Genomic DNA, 21,570 nt, shown 5'->3' with positions numbered 1-21,570 from the left:
TTTATTAATGATGGGACAGAGCACACTCCAAGCAGGGTGGGTTTAGAAATGGCTTAAAAGGTAAAGGGACCCCTGACCATTAGGTCCAGTCGTGGCCAACTCTGGGGTTGCGGCGCTCATCTTGCTTTACTGGCCAAGGGAGCCTGCGTACAGCTTCTGGGTCATGTGGCCGGCATGACTAAGCCACTTCTGGCGAACCAGAACAGCACACGGAAACGCCGTTTACCTTCCTGCAGGAGTGGTACCTATAGATTTACTTGCATTTTGACGTGCTTTTGGACTGCTAGGTTGGCAGGAGCAGGGACCAAGCAACGGGAGCTCACCCGTCGCAGGGATTTGAACCGCCGACCTTCCGATCTGTGGTTTAACCCACAGCACCACCCGCCCTTATCACTCACTATGCATAGCATACATAAGAAACGAGTGGCCTGGCTGAAAGTAAACACTGAAGCTCTTCCTTCAAAGCAGTTTCGAAAGCCTTTGCCAATGCAGCACAGGGAGCTAATGTTAGAAGTGGGGAGAAGAGACACTCGGAAGAGCCTGCAAAGCCTTTGGAGCCAGGCAGGGCATTGGTGGCGATTCTGATGGCAAAGTAAACCTTGCCATAGAAATCAGCTGGCCGGAGAACCTGGTGCAATCAGTCCTTCAAGGTGCATCCTCTTCCATCTCTATCCTTACGATAGGGACATGCTCTGCCGGCAGGGAGGCGTCTGGCTTCATTTCTGGAGCTTGTGGGATGTAAACAAGAGGGCTGGTCTGTCATCTCTCGAAAGCGGGGCGAACCAGCCTCCTCCTCCTCCTCCTCCCCAGCGGCAGCAGCAACGGAAGGGTGGAGGTGATGACAGGCGAGAAAGAGCAGTGCCATTGCGAGGGAGCGCCTATTCGGCAGACTACGGCCGCCTCCGAAGCTCTGGCGAGCAGCTGCAAACTTCAAACCAAAACTCCGACCGGCGACCTCTCTCCCTTCCCCTCTCCGCTCGGCTCCTCCGCCTTCGCCCCAGGCTCGCAAGCGCCGCCAGCAGCAGCAGCGAGAGGCCGGCCGCTGAGGGAAGGAGGCGCCGCCGCCGGCGGGTTTCCCGCCATGGGTCTGGACGCGGACCCGGGGCCGCAGTGCCGGCTGTGCGGCCTGGTGCTGGAGGAGCCGCTGTCGACGCCGTGCGGGCACGTCTTCTGCGCCGGCTGCCTGCTGCCCTGGGCGGCGCGGCGTCGGCTGTGCCCCTTGCGCTGCCGGCCCATCTCCCGCCCGGAGCTGCAGCGGGGGGCGCCGCTGAGGAGCCTCGTGCTGCGCCTGCCCGCCCAGTGCGACTACCGGGCGCGCGGCTGCCGACGGCGCGTGCCGCTCCACCAGGACGCGCCGGGCAGGTGCCGCCGTCGCGAGGCGCTGCACATGCGCGAAGGCGGCGGCGGCGGAGGACCTCAAGAGCAGCAGCAGCAGCAGCAGCAAGAGGACGACGACGACGACGAGGAAGGTTTGGGCTCCGGCGACAGGGGCAGCAGTAGCCGCGTTTTGCGCGGCGCCGGGCTGCAGCAGCAGCAGCAGTGGCGCGAGAGCGAGGCGGCGCTGCTCGGCCAGCTGGCGGCGCTGCAGAGCGACGTGCAGCTGGCGGCGCTCCGGTACAAGCAGAAGTTCAGCCAGTACGTCCGTCACCTCAGCGGCAGCCCCGACGGCCCCGAGGTGAGCAGGGGCGCTCTTTTTTAAGGGGAGGGTTAGGCTGTGCGCTCCTGGCGGAGCAAAGGGCCCTTTAGGGGTAGACAGACTTTCCTTCCTTCCTTCCTTCCTTCCTTCCTTCCTTCCTTCCTTCCTCTCACGCAGGTCCCACCAGCTCTGACAATGAATGGCGCGCTGGGATGGTGGAGGTTGCAGCCCCCCGAGGGCGCCAGGTTGGGGGAGGCTGTAGTGGGTGGTCGTGGGCGCTGTGACTTCTGCCAAGCGCCAGGTGGAGGCGACACTCAGCGGCTGAATCAGTTTTGCTGCCGCGGGGAGGTTCACAGGTGAGACTGGTCGGGGGAGGATTGGTCTTGGCTGTGGCGGCGAAAGGAAGCCTCCGTATTCAGAGGCAGTTTCTCTCTGAAAGCTGACCGCCGAAGAATTGATGCTTTTGAATGATGGTGCTGGAGGAGACTCTTGAGAGTCCCATGGACTGCAAGAAGATCAAACCTATCCATTCATAAGGAGTGCTCACTGGAAGGACAGATCGTGAAGCTGAGGCTCCAATACTTTGGCCACCTCATGAGAAGAGAAGACTCCCTGGAAAAGACCCTGATGTTGGGAAAGATGGAGGGCACAAGGAGAAGGGGATGACAGAGGATGAGATGGTTGGACAGTGTTCTTGAAGCTACCAGCATGAGTTTGACCAAACTGCGGGAGGCAGTGGAAGACAGAAGTGCCTGGCATGCTCTGGTCCATGGGGTCACGAAGAGTCGGACACGACTAAATGACTATAAACAACAGCAACATATCTCTGAAAGCTAGGAACCAGGATAGGGGGCAATGGCAGGGTAGGACTGTCGCCTTCCTGCTCAGCTTGTGTTTGGGCTTCTTGGAAATAGCTGGCTGGGCTGCCAAGGTGGCTGTTGTGGGAAGATGGATGACTATATTTGTCCCGTCCACTAAAGCTCTTTGAGGAAGAAGGTGGCTTACTTGGTAGAGCCTGACTCATGATCTTGGGGCAAGGTTGCCAAATTGAATAAAATATGGTGTCCCCTGCCTTATCGATCACATAATGGGGTGCACCCACACCATTTGAAGGTCAATGCCCATCAACATGGGGGGCTCAACTTATTGGAGTTGGCTCCTATGTCTCAGGGTGATGGATTCAAGCCCCATGTTGGGCAAAAGATTCCTGCATTACAGGGGTTGGACTAGATGATCCTTGTTGTCCCTTCCAGCTCTACAATTCTGTGAGGCGACCTGCAGGTCTGCCCTGTTCCTCAGCAGCTCACCTTGCTGAAGTAATTCTTGTCAGCCCCTTCTCAGGTTGCTCCTCGATAACTGGTGGTGCTTAATTTGTTAAGGGGAATCTGGTTTGAAGTTTTTACTCCCCATCACCTGAAGGCCAGCAGGTGCAGCATTCATAAAGAGGAGAGCTTGCAACCCAACAGGCCTAAGCCTTGTTGCTGCAGGGTTTAATCTTGAACTGGGGCTTGCAAGGACTTGGCTCCAGAAGTTGCTATCAGTGCCTGAGGTTTGCAAAGTGGTGCATCTGAGTTTATGATGATGTTCTCTGTCTAATCTCAGTGTCAGGAATGTACCCGGTTCATAAAATGTCACTTGTTGGAAGGCTGGAGTCTTGATATAATTTCGGAAGGTGGGTATTGAAAATGCCCCCAACTCAGGACAGTATAAGAATCGTGGAAGAAATTGACTTTGATTACTTTGCTGAGTGTTAGAGGAATCCATCCTGGAAATAATCAGAGATGCACTCTTTCTTATTAGTTTAGAGCAGGTATTGCAACAGATGCTGGGTGCTGTAGTCTTGTTTTTTGAAATCAAACCCTTTTCTTTGAAACTACTGCTGGGTGAATTGCTTTCCTTGTGTTGCTTTTTCACAGCATTGCTAATCTTTGTCCCATAAATTGGTGGTTCAGTTTGGGTCTCAGCAGTGCTTTTTTGGTAAAATAATAATAATAATAATAATCTGGATCCCATATCTTGATAAAAGCGACATGGGTGCTAGTTTATAATAGGCATGGGCAGCAAAAATAGAGGTGTCAGTGCCATCACAAAAAGCATGGACTGCTAGGCATCTTGAAACTAGGGATGCTGTTTTGGAAAAAGCTAAGAAGAGTACTTCTGGCTTGGAACACATTTCATATACAGATCAGAGACTCTGAACAAAGGCAATGCCTGTGCCGGCCCTCCTCCTTTCCCCCCAGAGGGTCTTCTTAGCCTGATTGTATGCCATGGGCCTTATTTCCAGGAGGTACAACCAGTGGCACTGCTACCTCTTAAGCTGAGTTGTTGTTGTGGGACTTGTGAAATGAAGGACATTTCTTTTTGATTTCCACTGAGTTCTTGGTTCTGTAATAGACAGATCTCAACTGTGCAGCTATGCAACAGCGTTTTCCTACACAAGCAAAGGCACAGGGAATAGAATCAGATTCATGGAGCTCTGCTGTCACTTGCTGTTTATCAAAAGGCAACTTGTACACTTAAGTTTTTGTTTTTGTACTAGGGCAAGTCTTTAATTTTAACCATTAGTAGCCCTTTCGTGCTTTGGGTATTCTTGAAAAGCTAGACTTTTAAATGACTTAAAATGATGGAAATGACTCCTAAATTCTTCATCAGTTTGTTTGTTTCTTTAAAATTTGGGAGGAGAGAGAAATCTTGTAGAAAGATGCAGGTAGTAATGTAGGGGAAAGGCACAAACTTGAGTTGCATCTTTATTTCCAGCCCCCCTCTAAAATTTGGAAATTGCACATGTCATCTCTTTATGTAGCCTGCAGATTTAAGAGTACTTTAGTGTGCATGGTGAATAAACAGTGCATTTGCAGTGAATATTGTGTTGAATTTTGTCTAGACCATTGAAACAAATGCAAAAGTAGGAGAGTGAGACATGGCAAAACTGATGGCAGATATGTGTATCAATCATTCAAGACAGCAGATTGTTTTATTGGGATCCTAATTAGTTTGGTTTCTTAGGATGTTATTTAGTAACTTGGTCATATTTATTAATTTCAGCGTGTCTGCCCTGAGTAAAACTTTGTTGAATACTACCCAGAGTTGCTAATAATAATGATAATGATGATTTATTTATACCCCACCCATCTGGCTGGGTTGTCCCAGCCACTCTGCTAAACTGTTGCTGTGTATGCTATTTAAAAGCTGGAGAATGACAGGTGGCTTTTGGTTCAGCAAACAGCAGTTTATTGTTGCACTTCTAATAGTCTGATACTTTGCATATTACACAGTTCAACGTGCCTTGCTTCCAGGTTCTCTATTACTTCAGTTGTACAATCTAAAGGTGATCTCCTCCTCTGATGGAAGCCATCTATCAGTGGAAAGAGGAAGGTGTCATTTTAAAATGATTCTCCTTTGCCTCTACAGGCCTCTGTGCTGCCCCTCCTCTCAAAATCTTCTCCGGAGGCACAGATTGGATATCATCACCCTTTTTGTTAAGCCTGAGAGCATGATTTCTGCATCGAATAATTTGCTTTTGATTAAATAAACAAGCGGATTAAGACGACTTTACACAGGCTTGTTGTGCATGACAGCCCTTGATTTAATTTCTCGTGTCTTCATTCTTTATTTATCTTCAAGTTTGGAAGGTCCTTAGGGACTCCTGAAAATGTTATTTGCTGCTGAGTGGTGATTTAAGCTCCACTCAGAGTTTTGTGCCATGCTGCTTATTTTTGGGACGCAACAACCAGCAGGAATGATTTGAACTGCTTTGCTCTCTTCATAACTAGCATTATTCATTGACCTTTATGATACCATAGGGTTGTTAGATGTTGTAATTCTTTGACTTAATAACACAACTGTCGCTGCAGCTTCTTTACAATATATAATTACTGAAATATGTATTTATTGATTAGATTTCTATACTGCCCTTCATCTGAGGGTCACAGGGTGCGTGTGCGTGTGCGTGTACACACACACACACACACACACACGCACAAAGCCATAGTAACAAACAAAAACAATATTCCCCAAGTTTAAAAAGCCATAGATGATTTAATTAGCCAAAGGCTAGAAGAAGAGGAATGCAGAGAGCATTCCACAAATGGGGAGCCACCACAGAAAAGGCCGATTCTTGTGTTCCTGGAAACTATGATCCTCAGGGAAACTACTCATTCAATCAATAACACAGTGTTCTGTGTTGTTGTTTCTAAAATAAATTTGTTTTTATTTTAGCACTTCTTATGTGCATTCTTTGCCATAAAGGGGCTCCTGAAGTGTAACATAAATTAAAACAGATAAACCAAGTAAAGAAAGTATGCAATGACAACACCACTGTACAAATGTGTGTTATTATTATCATCTGTATCGAATATCAGTTTAAACCATTTGTTTATAAGTTTATAGTACTGTGCTGTGTGGCATAGAACAGCCCAAAGATTTTTGAAACTGAGTGAACAGAAGTTATGCTGGTACTGAACTACTAAACTGGCATAATCATGTATTTAAAATAAAAAAAAGTTGTCCAGTAGCATCTTAGAGGCCAACAAAGTTTGTTCTTGGTATGAGCTTTCATGTGCATGCACACTTTTTCAGATACGGTTGATGGACTTCCATTTCATGTGGCTCAGTGTGGTGCCTTCCATGGTTCTAGATTCAGGTAGGTAGCCGTGTTGGTCTGACGCAGTAGAAATATATAAAAAATTGTATCTGAAGAAATGTGCATGCTCATGAAAGCACATACCAAGAACAAACTTAGTTGGTCTCTAAGGTGCTACTGGACAATTTTTTATTTAAAAAAAAAAAATATTTCTATTGCATCAGGCCAACATGGCTACCTACTTGAATCTAGAACCATGTATTTCAAAGAGATCTTCCCCATCTCTCACCATGTTTAAAATAGCATCATGTAATAGCCATAAAAATTCTGAACATTGTAATAGTTCTCTGCACTTAAAACCATTCATACTTATTTGACTGCTAATGAATATGGAGCCGATATCTTAAGTGATAATGACAAAATAATTGCACTGAGTTACTTACTAATCACTTATCTCATTAGTATAGTATCTGTATTTCATTCAGAAGTACTTTTTCTCTGACTATCCTAGTACTGAACACAGCTGACTTCAAAATGTTGTTCTGTATGAGGTCTGTTTTTTCAACCGCTCCTTGCAATGAGATGTTTTGTGTCATGTAAATGTAGTTTCACCATGGAGATTGGACACTGTGGTGTTTTGTCTCCAGGCTGTTGCCAAAGTTCCAGATATTGGCACGTAGAAAAACCACGCGGGAGAGATTGAGCTGGTACACATAAACCGTTTGACCTACAGAATATCCATCATGTGGAATAAATTTGAAAGACTCACTTCTCAAAATAGGATCTCCTGGAGATCTCAAGCGAGGTTTTAAATGGTTTGATTTATAAAGCCGCAGTAGGATATTGTTAAGCAGGTTTTATAAGTAGTCTCTTTTTTTGTCTTTCTTTCTAGGAAAGAGAGCCTAAGATCTTAACCATCATGCTACACAGAGAAAACAATACCCTGGGATTTAATATTGTTGGAGGACAAGCTAACCAGGTAAACAGAAAGGTTGATGCAGTGCCAATTTTAAATGAGAATTGCGCTTATTATGCATGGTGGCAAGTTAAAATAATGTTGGGAAGGTTGTAATGGACTAGAAGGGATGCGGGTGGTGCTGTGGTCTAAACCACTGAGCCTCTTGGACTTGCCAATCAGAAGGTTGGTGGTTCAAATCCGTGCAAGAGGGTGAGCTCCCGTTGCTCTGTCCCAGCTCCTGCCAACCTAGCAATTTGAAGGCACACCAGTGCAAGTAGATAAATAGGTACTGCTGCGGCAGAAAGGTAAATGGCGTTTCCATGCACTTTCGTTTCTATCACAGTGTTCTGTTGCACCAGAAGTGGTTTAATCATGCTGTCTGTGGACAAATGCTGACTCCCTTGGCCTTCAAGTGAAAAGTTAAGGCCTGATTGGACTTAACCGTCCAGGGGTCCTTTACCTTTACCTTTACCTAATAGACTGGAAGGACAGTAGGTCGAACTGCTGGACCCATATTTGGATGTTCAGTCTTGTAGGAATGGTGCATCCAAACTATTGTGCAAAGGGTTAATCCTGTAGCATATAATCTTGTGATGTCATCTATGCAGTAGGTTTTTTTCAGTTGTGCTGTAGTATAGAATCTTGTGATGTCATATGCATACTTAGGCAATCCCCCCCCCCCCCCAGTTAGTTCAGTTATCAACTGTGGGTGTGTTTTAACTGTGAGAGCAGCAAGTGTGTTGTGTTACGCTGCTACCTGCCTCAGACCCAATCTGTAAATATCAGTCAGTCTCAGATACAAATTCATGGAAATACGTTTCAGTAACATAAGTAACACCTGCCTCTCTTGTACATTCAATCTGACAAGAGCAAATAACAGTAAGTAAAAGTCGTATGTTATTTTTAAACTTTAAAAGCAAGCACTGTGTGGTTTTTCTAGGAGGAAAGAGAACCATTAAAAAGGGTCAAACGACCCAGGGCAACCTCCGCACAACCCTGTAAAGTATAATTGCCACAAGTCTATCACTCTCCCAGAGATTAGGAAGCCACAGGTCCATGGTTTGTCTGTTTCCCTCCCTCTCAAAGTGCACTGTGCTTCCATATCCTACTGTTGCATTTTTCTATTTGGGTGTGTGTCGGACTTAAATCTCTCAGTGATGGTCAAAACCATCCTTGAGCATTGCTTATATACTTAAGTAAGTGCCCTTCTGCCATTATTCTCTTGACTGGAGAATAATGCATGGCCAGACCTATGTGTGAAACATTTATGTGACCATGTGGCTGTCTGGTGACAAATTAAAGCAATACAAAAGCAGCACTCAGAAATGTATACAGATAAGGATATTGATTTGTATCTGGTCTCATCCTCAGAGGTTTAGTGATCCCAGTCTCCTTTGAATAAAAACAACTGTATGTCCCTAAATGTTCAACTAATATTTATTTTCAAGGGTAATACAAGCAGAGACATTTTGACAAGTGACACCCCTCAAGAAAAACAATGCCTTTTATTTTATAGCTGTTTCCTCTTAAACATTCTTACTGGTCAATGTCTGTTGTAAATTGTGGCCTGCTTCAAATAGCTAAACTAAGATCTGAACATTGAATCTGAAATGGATTCCCTTGCGCAACCACGTAAAAAAGTTGGCAAGGGCTGTCAGTTTGATTCACAGCTCTTCTGTGTGGTTATGTTTGAAAAAAACTGGTATATGTCATCTGGATATTTGCAGGATTTAGGGAGCAATCCTGTAGTCAAGTATCTAGCATTAACTGGTGTGGAGTTGCACCAGATGCAACTCCCATTCAATATCTAGGCTGCCAGCTGAGCTGGCCCAATCAGGTCAGAGGGAAAACAAGCCTACAAAAAAGAGTTTGATTTACACTGCCCTTTTTACCATGTCACATGACTGAGCTGAACAGAATTAGGATCCAACTTAAGTCCCCACTTCCTGCTCTTGCTCCAGAACACCCTATTTGGGAGCTGAGCTGGCTGAGGCAGGATTGGGGTCTTAATGCCGGGAGAACCAAAGATGTCAGAACTTGCCAAAGAATTGTCCCTTTAGGTTTTTTAATGTTTTATAAAAATATGCCTTTTAAAATGTGTATGTTCATCTCTAGGGCAATCAGGAAGGAATTTATGTGTCCAGAATTGTGGAAGATGGGCCTGCTGACCAAGCAGATGGTATGCAAATGAATGACAGGATCCTAGAGGTAAGAGTAGTTCTTCTTCTTCTTTTTTGGTGATCACTCATAGCCGAGTAATATTGTCTTCCATGAACACGGTTTTAAAACTGAGTCTGTAAGTGACTGTGGAGGCCGATTCTGGATCCACATGTCCTTCCACAGTGGGGATGTAGGTTTCCAGGTGGGAGCTGATCATGATGAGGGTTTGCCAAGTGTGTCTTCCTCTTAGCATGTTTCTCCCTTTCGTCTTGAGTTCGAGTATTGACACCTTTGGTAAAGGCTGTTCTCCAACTGGAGCACTCGCAGGCCAGTGTTTTCCAGTTTTCGGTGTTTATACTACACTTTTTAAAATTTGCCTTGAGAGAGTCTTTGAACCTCTTTTGTTGACCATCAGCATTGCGCTTACCATTTTAAAGTTCGGAATAGAGTAGTTGCTTTGGAAGACGATAATCGGACTTCTGCACAACATGACCAGTCCAAAAAAGTTGATGTTGAAGAATCATTGCTTCGATACTGGTGATCTTTGCTTCTTTCAGTACACTGGCATTAGTTTGACTGTCTTCCCAAGTGATGTGTAAAACTTTTTGGAGACATCGTTGATGGGATATTTTGAGAAGTTGGAGATGGCGTTTATGGTCCATGTTTCACAAGCATACAGTAAGGTTGATAGTACAATAGCTTTGTAAACAAGCATTTTGGTTTCCCTGCATATGTCCCCGTCCTTAAACACTCTGCACTTCATTCGGAAGAAAGCTGCACTCGCAGAGCTCGGGTGACGCTGGATTTCGGCATCATTATGACACCACCATAATGGGTTTAATAACAGGTGGAGACGAATCAGCATATAGAGGGGAGGTCCAAAAAATATCTACATGGTGCCTAGGGAATAACTTGCACCTTAATATCAGCAAGACAAAAGAGATGGTGTTGGACTTTCGGAGGAAGAGAGGAGAACTAGCCCCGCTGTACATTGGGGAGGGCTGTGTGGAGAGAGTCTCTTCCTTTAAATTCCTAGGAGTTTATCTCAGTGAAAACCTTACTTGGAAAATCAATGCAACCCAGGTGGTTAAGAAAGCCCAACAAAGACTCCATCTCCTCAGAGTATTGTGGAAGAATGATGTCAATCAACACCTGATGATCATCTTCTACCAGTCCACAATAGAAAGTGTCCTTTCATACTGCATCACGGTGTGGTATGCTGGTTTGACATCAACTGATAGGAAGTGCCTACAGAGGGTGGTGAATACAGCACAAGATATTATGGGCTGTCCCGTGAATCCACTGGATGACATTGTGGAAGAATGTTGCCTCAGGAGAGTGAGGAAAATTCTCAAGGATGATTCACACCCTGGCTGGCACTTTCTTGATCTCCTGCCCTCGGGCAGAAGATATAGAAGCATGATTAGTCACACCAACAGGGTAAAGAACAGCTTCTGTCCATGGGCTGTTAGGCTGCTGAATGAAAAGATAACAACAGGGCAACTGACTTTTGGGTTTGGTGTGTGTGTGTGTGTGTGTGTCAGTAAATGAGGGGAATTAAGACTAAGAGAGCTGAGTGGGGGGTGCTCGTGTAATCTCACTGTATACAAGTGGTACAAGTGACTATAAAGTATCAGTGTCTGCCCTTGTGGAAAGATAACAGCCCAGATAGGAGAAGTGACCGACATTTTCCAACGTTACACCATTCAGTTGGATATGTGACACTGCAGAGGGGTTATTTTGTGCTTGTTGGTGCAGCATTTTGGTTTCTGGGATGTTGAGTGATAGGCTAAGCTTTTAGCCTGCTCAGATTAAAGAGCTTTCCATATGTTTGATATATGATTTCTACTCCAGAGGGTAATAATAATAATAATAAATTTTATTTATATCCCGCCCTCCCCAGCCGAAGCCGGGCTCAGGGCGGCTAACAACAACCAAATAATCAAACAATCAAATAATCCAACATTTTAAAAAACATTTCATTATAAAAATTAATTAAAATCAAATTGATGGCAACTGTTAAGCAAAATTCTGTGCAGGTTGCCAGAGGAGGGGGTCAGGCTGCGCCCTAACCAAAGGCCTGGTGGAACAGCTTTGTCTTGCAGGCCCTGCGGAAAGATGTCAGGTCCCACAGGGCCCTAGTCTCTTGTGACAGAGCGTTCCACCAGATTGGAGCCGCAGCCGAGAAAGCCCTGGCTCTAGTAGTTTCCCTTTGACAAAGTAGAGGATCATGACAATGAAAATAATGAATAGAGTTAGGGCAATAAGGCAACCCTGTTTTAGACTTGATCCCACTGTGAACGGTTCACTTTGAGAGCCATTGTTATCTGTGATTGTTGCTGTCGTATTATCATGGAGGAGCCAAAGGATGTTCACAAATTTATCTGGGCAGCCAATTTTCAGAAGGACAGTCCACAGGGCATTACGATTTACAGTGTTGAAGGCCTTAGTCAGGTCAGTAAATGCCATATGCAGGGGCTGGTTTTGCTCCCTGCATTTTTCTTGAAGCTGTCGGGCTATGAAAATCATATCCACTGTCACCTAGAAGGTCTAAAACCATTTTGGGATTCAGGAAGGGTTGTCTCAGATATTGTTAAGAGATGGTTAGCTAAGATCAGGCATAGGCAAACTCCGGCCCTCCAAATGTTTTGAGACTACAATTCCCACCATCCCTGACCACTGGTCCTGTTAGCTAGGGATGATGGGAACTGTAGTTCCAAAACATCTGGAGGGCTGGAGTTTGCCTATGCCTGGCTAAGATCCTTGCAAGAATGTTGCTGGCTGCAGCTAATAAAGAGATGCTTCAGTGCAGTGGACACTCGGGTTGCGAATGTGTTCTATGCAGGAGGCACATTTGCAACCTGCAGTGCTGCGTCTGCGCATGCGTGGGTCATGATTCAGTGTTTCTGCGCATGCACAAGCGCCAAAAACTGGAAGTAACTTCCGGGTTCAGCATGGTGCGCAACCCAAACAATGCGCAACCTGAAGCATCTTTAACCCGAGGTATGACTATGATTTTTAAGTTGCGGCATCGCTGTATGTATATACCTTAAAAAAAAAAAAAAGACACCCAAAGGAGAATAAATACAATACATTAAGAGGAGTTGATAGATAGGTTTCATATTAAGTTGACAGCTCTTGAAATGTGTTCAGTTTTCCCCCTTTGAATATTGCTGACTTGGGATACAGCAGTGGAATTCAGGAATGGACGTATCTGCTGAACATGATCATTTTTCATAGTTTTTCAGTGGAAGGTGAGGATTTTTGAAATCTCTCTGTGTGTGAAAACATCACCAGTACTGTTTGTGTTTGTGTGTGTTGCAGCTAGGGAAGAGTAACTTTCTCCATGTGCTGTGCCCCTTTCTACCCCATCGGTGTGGCAGTTAGGCTTGAAAGAACCCAGTCCCCACCGGCCTCATTGCTGTAGATACAACAATGCAGTAGATACAACAGTGCAGATTGAGAAAACTTTCTAAAGTGACTGCACTGTTCTATAGCTTCTTGACAAGTAGCTTAGGAAGAATGGTCAGTGCATATATTTTTAATGCAGCAGAGAAGCACTGAAACTAGCAAGAGCATTGCTGTCTATCCATCCCTGTTTTGTCATTTTGCATGTCCTTGGGTGGATGATGATGATGATGATATTTCAACTCATGCAACTCATGATATGCTGGCCTCTGTCATGACTTTGGTTCACTGTACACTTTCTAGACTCGAGGAAGTGATAGAAAGAACTTGGATAATTTTTGCCATGAATAGCCTTCCTCTCCAGCCATCCAATTCCCTGACTTTTTTTTTAGCCCTGCTTGCTGCATAGCAGTTGGGTTTAGATTTAGCAGTCATCCTTTTTATACTATTATTTCCAGGACTTGTTGAGTATAATCCTATCAAGCCTATATTCATGGGAGTAAGCCCTATTGAATGCTGCTGCCAGTTAATTCACCCCAGGACTTCTGATATTTCTCTTGGCATTTAATTTTCTGCTATCTTTTTATTCCTTTTAGTTTTCTTTTCAAACTGCTTGCAAATAAATACATTTTGCTGTTTATCTTTATTTAAAACTAAACATATGTCTGGGCGTCCAATATTAAATACTGAATAATGTCCAGATATTACCCATAGAGTGTGCCTTGTTTGACAATGACAACTATTTTTGAATTTTCTGGATAGATAATTAAAATGTGAAAAATAAAGTCCAACTGTCTGTAATCTGATACAGTTTTCTCTGTAAGGAGACAGTTGTTTCATCACACAGTAGATGATTATGAAATATAACTGTGCCTTAAACTAGAAATAATTTGTTTCCCCCAGGGCTCGAAGTACAAGTTTTTCTCCCTGGTAAAATACACCCTGATAAATACCATGCCAGTCCTGCTGAGAGTGGAAACTGCAGTTCTGTAGGGAAGAAAAATGAGGAATTGATGTTCATATTGGCAAGAAGTCAAAAGCTTTTTCACACTTCATTCACTGGAGCTTTATGTGTGAAATTAATGAGTTTAATTCTTGTCATCTGCTTGTCTTTTGTACTTTTAATTGCTTGGCACTTGGTTTTGCCCCCCATAGGATGCTGTCAGTAGACTGTACAGTATTACAACTGTGATGTTTGGAGATGTATTTCAGTGTTAATTTATTTGCCCCCTAGGTGGCAAAAACTGAATATGAAATGGAAAGAGCTATATATACAACAGTGTCAGTTCTAAAATTTTCTGGTTAGATGGCTTGATCGTAGTCTTTTTACAGATTTCCCCTCCCCATTGGTTTCTCCATAAGTTCGCATAAGTGTGAAATATATATGCATTTCCTTGGATGCAGCTCTGAAAGTGGGAAAAGCAAGCAAGCAAGTGAAGGCTATGAAAACGGGTACCTTTTATCTAGTTGCAAGCTAAGAAAGAAATCCTGGCTGGTGGTTAAGCCACCCCAAAATATTTAAATATTTTCCATGCTGTGCAGGAGCTAAAAGGTGTATATCATGACTGCTATTCCTTCATTCTGAAAGTCTGTAGCTTAATCCCCTTGGCTTTAGGCTATAGCTGATATGGCAAATATGAAGAGACAAATACTGCTCAGGAGATAGGATGTATTGTTAGTCTAGGTTGTAAGGTGATGTGCTCCTCCTTTAGTTGCTCCTTTAGTTGCTTGTTGCCGATCATGTGTCTGAATTAGCCACACATTGTGCTTTTCTAAATAAATAAATACAAAAATGCTGTTAGTTTTAAAGCCACACATTGTGCGTCCTCTGTAGCAAATTATACTTCATGATAATTTTAAGATACAGTGGTGCCTCGCAAAACGAAATTAATTCGTTCCGCGAGTCTTTTCGTCTTGCGATTTTTTTGTCTTGCGAAGCACGGACTTTGGAAAAGCTTCAAAAATCACCAAAGTCTTCAAAAGCCTCAAAAAAGGCTACCACACCGCGTGCTATGAGTTGCTCCTCGAAGTGAATGCACGGTTTTAAGAAAAAGGAAACAAACTTGCAAGACAAAGGAAACAAACTTGCAAGACGTTTTCGTCTTGCGAAGCAAGCCCATAGGGTAATCCGTCTTGCGAAGCAACTCAAAAAACGAAAAACTCTTTCGTTTTGCGAGTTTTTCGTCTTACGAGGCATTCGTCTTGCGAGGTACCACTGTACTGGAAGAGGGTGGAGAATGAGAAATAGTTTTCTTCTTGTTTTTTATGGTTCTCTCTCCCCATATATGTTTGCTTTTAAGAATACTAGTAAGAGATCATGTGAAACATGGCTCATTATTATGTTGCATATTTTGATTATACACTGGTCATCCTATAGCGTAATAGACACAGTCCCACTACTTTCCAAAAATTGCCTCCCACTACTAATTAGACCCACCACTGTCATAACAGAGTCATGTGAGACAGTCAGTTAAGGGTGTTAAATATGTACATTTTACTGTATTTACAGTCCAAAGGGTAAGGGATGATAACATGTCAAGAACTACAGGTCGGCAGGTTGGGCATCAGACTTTAAAACAAAACATGAATGAATTTTATGAAAAGCTCTGTTATTGTTGCCTTTCACGTCCGATTCCATTTTGTTCCGTAAGTGTCCTGTAATTTGTGTGTGTTTGCTTAAGGCAGGGATAGAGAACCTGTGGTCCTCAAGATGTTTCTGAACTGCTCTCCTATCATTCCTGATCGCTGGCCATTCTAACTGTGGCTGAGGGGGCTTGTAGTCCAACTACATCTAGAGAGCCACAGTTTCCCCATCATTGGCTTAAAGGGATAGGTCAGTCTTTCCAACCTGGTATCCTGCAGGTATTTTGGATCAGATTTCCAATCAACCCCAGGCATCATGTTTTTCTGTTTTGAATAATAGACCAATTAATTCCCCTTTGCAATTTATATTTGAAATTTTTAGGCAAAAGAGGAAATAAATAAAAATGATTGTGCTTTGTTGCTGTCTACAGGGTTCTACAAGCAGTAAAAGCAGAAGAAAAGCATGTAATACTGTTTTAGGAGCATTCTGTTTTTGTTCTGCAGTTGAAGTTTATAATACCAACAACATAGGTTTTATATATATATATATATATATATATATATATATATATATGTATATATATATGTATATATATATATATATATATATATGGGGTTAAATGTCTGAGCAGACTTAAAATGTAATGCGTGCTGGTTTATTTTTACTTTTAGTTAAATTATTTGTTCTACCATGAAATAATTAGAGCACAGTTAATGATGCCGTCCATCTGCCAAAATGACTGCACAAGCTCTGACATTTCTTAAGAAAAATGAAAGTCCTGAGACCAGACCCTAGCATAGACCCAGCAATTACAAAGAATGGTGCCAGACAGGCTGAATTCCTCATCTAAGGGCAATATTAAAAGCGATTAACCATCCTTTCCTTCATCTGCCTGTAACAGAGAGCAATGCTAGGGCATTTTGAGTCCTCTTTCAATCAGCTGAACAGTGGCAGGCATTCATCTTACGATTCACATGTCATAGTAATGATCTGGCAATACAGCAGGAAAAGTCATAGCTCAGTGCCTGTATGCTCCAGGTTAATTTTAATTAGCTATCCCAGATTTCTGGGTCAATAGTTAGACTGACTGACTGCAGAACATTTTTTTAAATCTTTCCCTTCCTTCATATTTTCAATATCTGATACAACTCAGTTTGAACCAGAAAGGCATCATCTGTATGCTCTAGTTAATTTCTTGAAAGGTTAGCAAAGGAGAGGCGATGAACTCAAATAGGATTTTTTAAAGGTTTTTTTGTGTGTGTGTGGCTTAAAAATAAGAATGGATTTTGAGTTAGAATGTTAATTAGGACAGAGAATTTCTCATTTTCTCCCTGTCCCTTCATCCCACTTAAGCAATATGTACATTAAGTTTCTCATTTCACAGCTTATTGATGATAATCACTGCTATCCTTAACATGTCTTCACATTTAGTTTTCACTGAAATATTTCATAGTTTTTTTTAGAAAATGAGGCATTTGCTGCTGCCAAAAATGACTCGTAGACAGAAGACCAAATACGGTACTTGTGAGAAAAATAGGATATCATAAAATTGTTTTTCTCTTTTGTCGAGTTAGAGGTGTGTGTGTTTAGTAAAACGTGTTCTACACAGTAGGCTATACTCTAGTGCATGTTTTTGTGAGTTTGTATACATTAACAACTGTAATTGAATATGTGCTGTGAGTATATGAATAGAGCGCGATTGGCCTTTGGCTACTGAGAGAGCATGTGTGAAAATGTGTTCTTCCCAAAGAATGCTGAAGTTATTGTGAAATGCACTTCGATAAAGTGAAAAATATAAATGCCCTTTGTATGGCTTAAGATGGTACCCGAAAAACTGCCTTCTGGCACATATCCTTACCTGGACCTTGAAATATTCAGATACAGGCAGAGACCATTTTAGGCACATCCGGTATGTGTGTGACACACATGCACACATCACACCAAACCTGGAAGTGACTCAAAAATGTCACAAAATGGGGCAGAACGGGGTGGGGGCAGAACGGGGTGTTTGCAGACTTTTGCAATGGGTGTTCCAATTATAAACAATTTCACACAAGCACGTGGTGCCTCAGGGCGTTATTCCCACGCAAATCAGTTGCTGTCTGTATACCCATCAGGTGAGGTGTGCTAGGTGGCTCCTGTTTAAAAGACATTTTCACAGGGCATTATTTTCCTAGGTCTCTTACATTTATTTTTAGGACCTTAGGATGTTGCATTGTTTTCTTTCATTCCTCTTGTTGCTGTATTTTTAACTTGTTTTATATTGTGAACTGCCCTGAGAACTTTTTGTTACAGGCGATCTATATAAATGCTGTAAATTATGTTCATACAGTCTCCTCGGTACAGGAAATTGTGTGCATTGATGCACACACAGCTCCAGCATATGAAACACTTCAGTGCAATGTCAGAATCGGCTATAGTAACATTGGTGGTATCTGCGACTATGAATATCTTCAAGGTAAAAATAAGCTCAACATGACCTGCTTAATTTGCTACTTCAGCTTCCATAGTTTATTAGTACCTTGTTGTAGGACCAATTGCATTCCAAGTCCATATCAATCTTTTGCATTAAGTGGGATTAGAGGGCAGGAAAAATGGATTGCATCAGTGCAGAAAATAATTACAGTGTATGCTTTGTTTTGCATCCTTAGTACTAATAGTCCCACTATTCCTTTGCCGATTTAAATGTATTTTCTGCCACCTTGCCAGCGGTTAGATGCTTGTTTACATTTTAAACTTGAATTAAAGATACATAGAGAACTTTGAACAATTCATAATCTGATATGTATCTCTTTCATGATACATTCTCGTAGGTTGTAGACACTTGTTAGTACACGATAGATAAAGTTGATCATTCTGCAAAGAAAAGCCTCATAATTATTTTTAATATGAAATTCTTTGTGGTTTCCTGATAAACACAGCACTGTTTTCCGTTTTGCTTACTTGCTTGCAGACTGCATACAAACATAACTTTTACTAACATTTCATATATATGTATATATATGTACACACACACACACACACACACACACACACACACACAGTGTGTGTGTGTGTGTGTGTGTGTGTGTGTGTGTGTGTGTGTGAGAAATGTTAGTAAATATATGTATAAATCTCTTTTAAAGCTTAAGAAACTGGCCATGACCGCATGCTGTAGCAAAGAATTTCATGTATTTGTTCACTGAGTGAAGAATAAGGGTTGTATCTAATGCTGCTGTTCTGCTTGCTCACCAGACTTCTTTCTACTTGCACAAGGGAGTTCTCCCCTGCAGCCCTCCACATACCCTCAGAATCTGCTCCAGGGGTTAGTGGACCCTCAAACAGATTTGGGGCGGAGCGGGGTGGGTAGGGACAGGAGATGAAGGGACGTTCTGTGGCATGGAACTTGAATCGAACGCCAATCAATGTCATTCTGAGACCTTGAATTCTAGTAGAGAGGAATTAAAAATATCTTACCCGCTTTCTCAATGCTGGGCATAATGAATTTTTTTATTTTATTTTCCCAGAAATGTATTCTGATATGGCTATGTGGGCTTGAATCCAAAGATCGTGCTGCAAGAGCAGAAGGCATTTCCATTTGTTAATGTAGCTTCTGGTCTGGGAGATTGAATTGTGTCTCTTGGGGCCTATAGGACACACCAGTTGGCTGTTTTTACAAATTAGTGAAGGTCTTTGATGCTGCATATTGAGATATAGGCTTTTTAGGCCAGTTTCAAAAACAAAAGTAACCAAGATTAGGTGTCTGAAGTAATTTACTAGGTTCTACATAGTTGTTGCATTATGGAATGCAGGACGTTGTTTAAAGTAAGTTCTGTTAAAACAAGTATAATTTAAAGAAGAGTGTGCTGTAGCTGAAAAGAAATGGTAGTAATACAGTACCATTTACATCTCTCTCTTTTTTTACAAGACTGAAACACTATTCAGATGTCTCAGGTGCAGTAGTTTGCTGCCAACATGTTAACAAAAGGCTTCAGTAAACCTGACCTCTTCAACTTATGCTAAGATGCACATCTTTGTAATATATTTTCAAAGAGGACTTGGCACTGCTTTATTTCTTAGACAAGGAAAGAAAAGTTATACTTAAAAAAAAGAGATGTACGCTTGATCTCACGAGTCTCACAGAGCTGATACTTGTGGGGGGTTTTTTGGTGGTGTTGCTTGGGTTTCCTTGCTTGTTTTTTTGTGGTCAGTGTTGTACATAGCTCCCGGGTCCAGGTTCAATGTTTAAAGCATCAGAACTATCTTGAATGCATACCCCCACCTGTTGAAACTAATTTTCCTAACTGGAGTAAAACTGGAAGTTGGGGCGAGGGAGGTTGGTATAATGGGCATCAGAGAAACAGCAGCAGAGAAGGGATGTCAGACGTTAACCAAGCTCTGAGACATGCAACTGATGGTAGTTTGGTTCTGGTGCAGACTGTTATGTACTGAAGTTCTCACCCTGGGTCAGCAGGGGGATACTGTAGATAGTTATGCAAATAAGGGATCGAAAGTGACGTTCAGCGATTGGATAGTTTTAGAAAGTTGTTACAGTTACGTGGTACTGGAGCTCTGTATAAGTAGGCTGACTGAACCCTTCAGTTCAGTTCTGTCCTGGCCTGTGAATAAACAAGAGCTGTTTGAAGAATCGCTGTGTCGTCTGATATGTTCACCCACAACTTAATACAGACTAACTGCTCCATAGGGGCAAGTCATACTGGGAAGGGTTGCTGAGACCACTAGGCTGAGTTGTATTTCGTTTCCTTCAATAAAGAGTTAACTTCACTGACATCAGAGATTTGCTTCCTCTCTTGCTGACCTGCATCTGACTCCAGCCCTGACAATAAGATCAGCATTTCCTTCATTGAGATGGATAAGAGATGTAACTTAGCATCCTTGGTGACTTGTTTGCCAACTATAATACCAGTCTCCATTACAATCCGCTTCGAGAACTTGTATACATAAGTTACTCCCTGATCACAAACACTAATATGTTCCTTGTACCTTACAACCCCGCCAGCATAAGGCAGAGCCAAATCTTACTGTATGAGATAGTTGGACCATGGTTAAAAACCAGTGGTGTGCCACCTTCAAAGAATTTCTCTTAATACTAGCAGACACTGACTTGAAGGGGCAAGTGGATCAGCTTTTAAGCCACTGAGAGTCCAGTCAAAGGTGACTATGGGGTTGTGGTGCTCATCTCGCTTTCAGGCCAAGGGAGCCAGTGTTCGTCCACAGACAGCTTTCTGGGTCATGTGGCCAGCATGACTAAACCGCTTCTGGCGCAACAGAACACTGTGACAGAAACCAGAGCGCACGGAAACGCCGTTTACCTTCCCGCTATAGCAGTACCTACTTGCACTGTCATGCTTTTGAACTGCTAGTTTGGCAAGAGCTGGGACAGAGCAACGGAAGCTCACTCCGTTGCGGGGATTCGAACTGCCAACCTTCTGATTGGCAAGCCCAAGAGGCTCAGTGGTTTAGACATCAGCACCACCCGGTATCAAATATATCACAGTGACCCTGCCTTTCTGGGTACTTGCTACAGCTAGATATTGATAAGGTTTTAGGACTCTAGTTGCTATGCCATGCACCACAGAATCTTTCAAGATTATGCTAATTTGGGGGCTATGTAGCCAGTCTATGCCTGAATCTTTCAGGTGTTCCAAGAGTTGTGATTCTGAAAGCGGCTTATTGTTTTCATAAGTGTCATGCAGGCAATGGAGTCCTTCTTTAGAAATAATAGTAGATATTGTTTATTTATCTTGAGCCTGGAATTATATAAGGAAGTGGGATTAAAAGTGAGGGTGTCCCACACCTCTGAAGTCCAACATGTGAAAAGGTTGAATAAAACCTTTCCATATTGACCTAATTTGGGGGAAGAAGTTCCAGAATGACCCAGTTCAATAGTGCAGTGTCCTACTTGAGTGGGTTTAGGATCTGACGCTAGGTCTTGGATAGAAAGCATGTACAACTCATTTTTTTGTTCAGTGCAAGTTTTTTTTTGGATTGCAGATTTGTTCTGGAATTAAATGCTCCATGCTTTACTATTTTATTTTTGCTTTTCCCCATTCTGTATTAGCAACAGTTACAGCATTGGCTATCTTCCTAAATAAAGATTATTGCTCAGTTGTAGCATACATTAATCTTTATCCTATTTTTTTATTTGTATTCAAACCAAACGCAGCAAGAGTGAAGGGGGCGTATGTTTGCTAGAGGAGGAAGTAATTCTTTTTTTAAAAAAAAACAAATACCGTCTCAGG

General features: G+C 42.8%; 1 protein-coding gene across 2 annotated transcripts in view; it reads left to right on the top strand.

The window, feature by feature from the left end:
• Nucleotides 1-1,081: 1,081 nt before the first annotated feature.
• The window catches only part of PDZRN4 (PDZ domain containing ring finger 4), a gene marked incomplete at its 5' end in the record, with an annotated part of 233,043 nt that continues 212,554 nt past the window's right edge, over nt 1,082-21,570 (top strand). Inside the window, 3 exons of one of the 2 annotated variants that reach the window (XM_079994130.1) lie at nt 1,082-1,675; nt 7,111-7,197; nt 9,292-9,384. In XM_079994130.1, the coding sequence (XP_079850256.1) occupies nt 1,082-1,675; nt 7,111-7,197; nt 9,292-9,384 (774 nt within the window). Of the gene's footprint in view, nt 1,676-7,110; nt 7,198-7,896; nt 8,056-9,291; nt 9,385-21,570 lie in introns of those variants that run through there. The other variant, XM_079994132.1, reaches the window with a different exon arrangement.

The sequence above is a fragment of the Podarcis cretensis genome (genome assembly GCF_951804945.1).
Source record: "Podarcis cretensis genome assembly, chromosome: 10".
Classification (NCBI taxonomy): domain Eukaryota; kingdom Metazoa; phylum Chordata; class Lepidosauria; order Squamata; family Lacertidae; genus Podarcis; species Podarcis cretensis.
This window is presented reverse-complemented; position numbering and strand designations above follow the sequence as displayed.